Genomic DNA, 4,605 nt, shown 5'->3' on the forward strand with positions numbered 1-4,605 from the left:
AAGGTAATATGGGTTACTATGGGTGACCTCTGGGATTTCCTAGAATTGACACTGCCCTCCATGTGACAGCTCTCCATGTGGCACAATGAATCCAGTCTTATCCTTGGAAGTTTTCTTTCAAATAGTCATGTGTTACCAATAATCTCATTGCTTCTGTATACATGTTGCATTCTCTGGACCTCTACCTAACTGAATCTTCTTGAAGAATTAGAAATCTTTGCTAACACAAAATAGTCCTTTTTCAATGATTTTCCTGAGAGCAATTTTGACATCCTTATTCCTCAGGCTGTAGATCAGGGGGTTCAGCATTGGCACAATATTGGTGTAAAACACAGAAGACACTTTGCTTTGGACCGTGGAGCTGACATTTGACGGCTGCAGATACATGAATGCTGTGGTACCATAGAAGATTGTAATTGCCATGATGTGGGAGCTACAGGTACTGAAAGCTTTGGACCTGCCCTCAGTGGAGCGAATTCGCAGGATGCTGGCAATGATGGAGAAATAGGAGCCAAGGATAGTCAAGGTTGGTGCAAGAATATTAAATACACTGAGGCACAAAATGACCAATACATTGGCATAAGTGCTAGAGCAGGAGAGCTCCAATAGCGGAAAAAGATCACAGAAGTAATGATGGATTGTTTTAGCTTTACAGAAAACCACTCTTAGCATGCAACCTGTATAAGCTGTGGCACCAATGAAGCCCATCATATATACCTCAACTACCAACCAGGAGCAGACCTGATTAGACATGGTGACATTGTAAAGCAATGGCTTACAGATGGCAACATAGCGATCATATGCCATCACAGCCAACATATGACTTTCTGATACAATAAAAAAAATGAAGAAGTAGAGCTGAGTCATGCATTCAGGGTAGGAGATGGTGTTCTTCTCTGTCACAAAGTTTACCAGCATTTTGGGGGTAATGACAGTGGAATAGCAGAGATCAATGAAGGACAAACTGCTGAGGAAATAGTACATGGGGGTGTGCAGGTGAGAACTGAGCACAATCAGTGTGATCATGCCCAGGTTCCCCACCACTGTGACCACATAGACTCCTAGAAAGAAAAGAAAGAGGGGCATCTGGAGTTCTGGTTTGTCTGTTAGCCCAGCGAGGATGAACTCCATCACTGTGGAGTGATTTCCTGCTGTCATTTTCCTCTGGGAATTCTATGAAGGAAGAGAAGACGAAATTTGAGGTAAGTATTTATTTATGCAGTGTGAAACAGGTGAAAGTCTTATCATTCAGGTATCTCCAGTTATCTCCCCCTGTCCCTGTTCTGTGTTGGAAGTTAAATAGTCTGGGATTTCAGTTTTACGGGTTATGCAAATAAACATCAGATGGAATTATACCTTTTTTTTTCTGTGCTCTAAGAGTGGGTTTTAGTACTGACCAGTCTCCGAACATCCAAAGAACTATTCTGATAACTTAGAATATTGAGTGTTCTGACCCTGGTAGTAAAATGGTTTAGCACTGGAAGGTTGGCAATTCAAACCCAACAAGTGGCTCTCCTGCTGAAAAACCTAGAAATCTGCATGTTTAAAGACTATAGACTAGAAAATCATATGGAGTAGTTCTACTCTGTCACATAGGATCAATATGAGTTGAATATCGACTCAGTGTCACCTAACAACAGCGACAACAACAAAGCACTTTCCATGCCTTATTTGCAATCCTATCAATTCTTTTGCAGAACAAATACGACCAGGAAACGTGTACTAGTTACCATCGAGTTGACTCTGACTAATGCCAACTCTATGTGTGTCAGTGTAGAAGTGTGCTGCATAGGGTTTTCAGTGGTTGATTTTTTGGAAGGAGATTAGCATGACTTTTTTTCTGAGGCACATTAACCATTTGCAGTATCCAGGAATTCCACAACAATTACTAGTGTACTTGTTTTATATATTAGGCTCACAGTGGTAAAATATTTGCCTGTAGATTGGTGTATTATAAATAAGTGATCAGTATATGACAGAAGTTCTGTCTCTATACGAGTCCTTCCCCACTTCACCTTCTGTTTCTTCTTTTAGCTAGTCATGTCTGCCTTCCTGTCTTATCTATGTATCATATCAGAGAAATCATTCACTGTAATTAATGTGAGGAAAACATTGGCATAAAGTACAAAAATAATGTATAGACATCTCATGTACGCTGGTTTCCCTTTTAGGAGAGTATCTTGTCTACCGGCGAAAATTCAAAAATATAGAAATAGTGCCTCTGGAAAGTAACTGAATGGCTAACATTAAGTAGATCACTCAAATTGAGCCTCACATTCAGGAAGGAAGCACATTTTCTAATGAGAAGTCAGAAGTTCCTTTGACTAAAGGTAAAACTCAATCATTCCCTAAACATCATGTGCTACACACTTTTGCATAATGTGACATGGTCCAGGACCCTTGGAACTTTTGTTCTGGAGGAACAGGGCTGCAGAATGGAAATCTTGCATGGTATTTAGGCCATGCCGTCTTTGCATGTCTTAGACATTTTGTCTTGGTGTATTTTGCACTCATCTTCAAATCAGATCTTTTACCACTCCCTTGATGGCATTAAAGACCAAAGCAGAAAGATGTGTGTACCCTTGAGGTATGAGTTTTGAAGGAAGCTGAGGAGTTCCTGGTATGGTATACCATGATGACTGTTCTATGTTCAATAGAAAGAGATCTAAAAGATATTATCAACAATTGATTGTATATCAAACACAAGGAAAAGAGTGTTGAGATAAGAAGAAATGTGAGGGTGATACTATTCAGTGCTTACCATGTGATTTGAACTGTCCTGGCACTTCATAAATATTATTTGGTATATTTTCCCCGCAACCCTATGTGGTATGAAGTTATTATTCCTATTATATACATGAAAAAACAAACTTGAGAGACTCAAGTGAGTTGTTGATGGGGACTCAATGGATTTTCAGTATAGTTATGGATTATGGTTTCCTAATTTTATGGATTAATTTGGCATAGCTATGGGAAATAAAAGTAATAATAAGAGACTTGTACTAATACTGACACTGGAAGAAGTAAAAGCAGAATGTTCCTTAGAAGTAATGATGGCAAGACTATGCCTTACATACTTTGGACATGTTATCAGGAGGGATCAGTCCCTGGAGAAGGACATCATACTTGGTAAAGTAGGGTGTCAGCAAAAAAGAGGAACACCCTCAATGAGATGGATTGACACAGTGGCTGCAACAATAGACTCAAGCATAGCAACACTTGTGAGCATGGCGCAGGTCTGGGCAGTGTTTCGTTCTGTAGTACATAAGGCGCTGTGAATTGGAACCGACTTGACAGCACCTAACAACAACTAATACTGATATCTCCAGGAACTAGCATTCTGCTAAAAACAAATTATGTGCAAAATAACATGCTAGATTCAAAGAACGTAAGAGCTGGAAGAAATTGTGATAAGAATAATTAACATTTTGTATGATTCCAAGTAGGACAACATCTAGATTAGATCTGACAGAGATGAATCCTGCACTTGCTGTTTATCCATGCTCCTATTGCTCAAAGAATGACGAATGCATAAACGGACATAAGAAATTCATAACTTGGATTTAATCAAAATGCCATTATCTTTCCCAAGTTGCCAAATCCTTCTAAAATTCTTCTATAAGAGCAGGGTGTTATTCTGTCACCAAAGTATTTGTGCTGACACCATTCAAGCAACACCCAGTCTAGCAGGAAGGATGAAAGAATGAATCAGACCATAATACACCATTTTAGTAATCTGTGCCCTAGGAGGATATTTTGCCACTGGCCCTCCTCTGAGTCAGTATTGTACCCTGGGGAAAACTTAAAATCAGCCCTTTTGAAATACTTTATGGGAGACCTTATTGTCTCAACCAACTCTCCCCTCAATCCTCCACCCAGCCCCCTAATGTAATGATGTCTAAACGTTTGCTTTCTCTAATCAAAATTCTTTCTCAGTTACACTGGATAGAAGTTCCTTCATGAGACAGCCACCCACTCTCTCCAGTCTGGTGACCAGGTGCTCCTCCAAAAGTAGAAGAACCTCCCATTACAGCCTAAGTGGACTGGACTCTTGACCCTACTACTCAGCACAGACACAGCCATGAAGCTTGCAGGAGTCAAACTGTGGATCCATCATTCCGAGTCAAGCCCTGCCCAGTCTACAGTGACAAGAAAGAACGGAAAGCCTAACACACTGACAGCCTGAAGTTAAGACTTTCTAAGGTTAAAAAAAGTAAAAATGATTTTAATGCTAACTTGGATGGGGTTACTATTAGGGGCCGGAAAGACTTTTGCTCAGGGAATCTCTGGCGCTGAGATAAACATCCCCTGACTTCTTGTTAAAAGATAGGAATTTTTAGATCTAGATCTCTATTGCTAGAGAAGTATTAAACATTACTGATTTCTGTCTGGACAGAGGGTTGCATGCCAACTTGGCCCTCAAGTCCCGTCTCATTAGGGTTTGTACTCCCCTAGAAGTATTGAGAAATTTCACCATTTTTAAACACACAAAGAGCTACAATACTTTGATATTTGTAACTGAGGGCCTGTTACAAGATTCATAAAAGATGTGGTTTTTCTTGACTGACCTCTTAGCTGCCAGATTTTACCTGGCTGAAAACCTTA

General features: G+C 40.0%; 1 protein-coding gene across 1 annotated transcript; it reads right to left on the reverse strand.

The window, feature by feature from the left end:
- Positions 1 to 207: 207 nt before the first annotated feature.
- Positions 208 to 1,167, reverse strand: LOC100654176 (olfactory receptor 8G50-like). The gene has a single exon (XM_064268323.1). It carries the CDS (start codon positions 1,156 to 1,158, stop codon positions 208 to 210), a length of 951 nt encoding a protein of 316 aa, XP_064124393.1. The 5' UTR covers positions 1,159 to 1,167.
- Positions 1,168 to 4,605: the final 3,438 nt, after the last annotated feature.

The sequence above is a fragment of the Loxodonta africana genome, chromosome 15, assembly GCF_030014295.1.
Source record: "Loxodonta africana isolate mLoxAfr1 chromosome 15, mLoxAfr1.hap2, whole genome shotgun sequence".
Taxonomy (NCBI): Eukaryota; Metazoa; Chordata; class Mammalia; order Proboscidea; family Elephantidae; genus Loxodonta; species Loxodonta africana.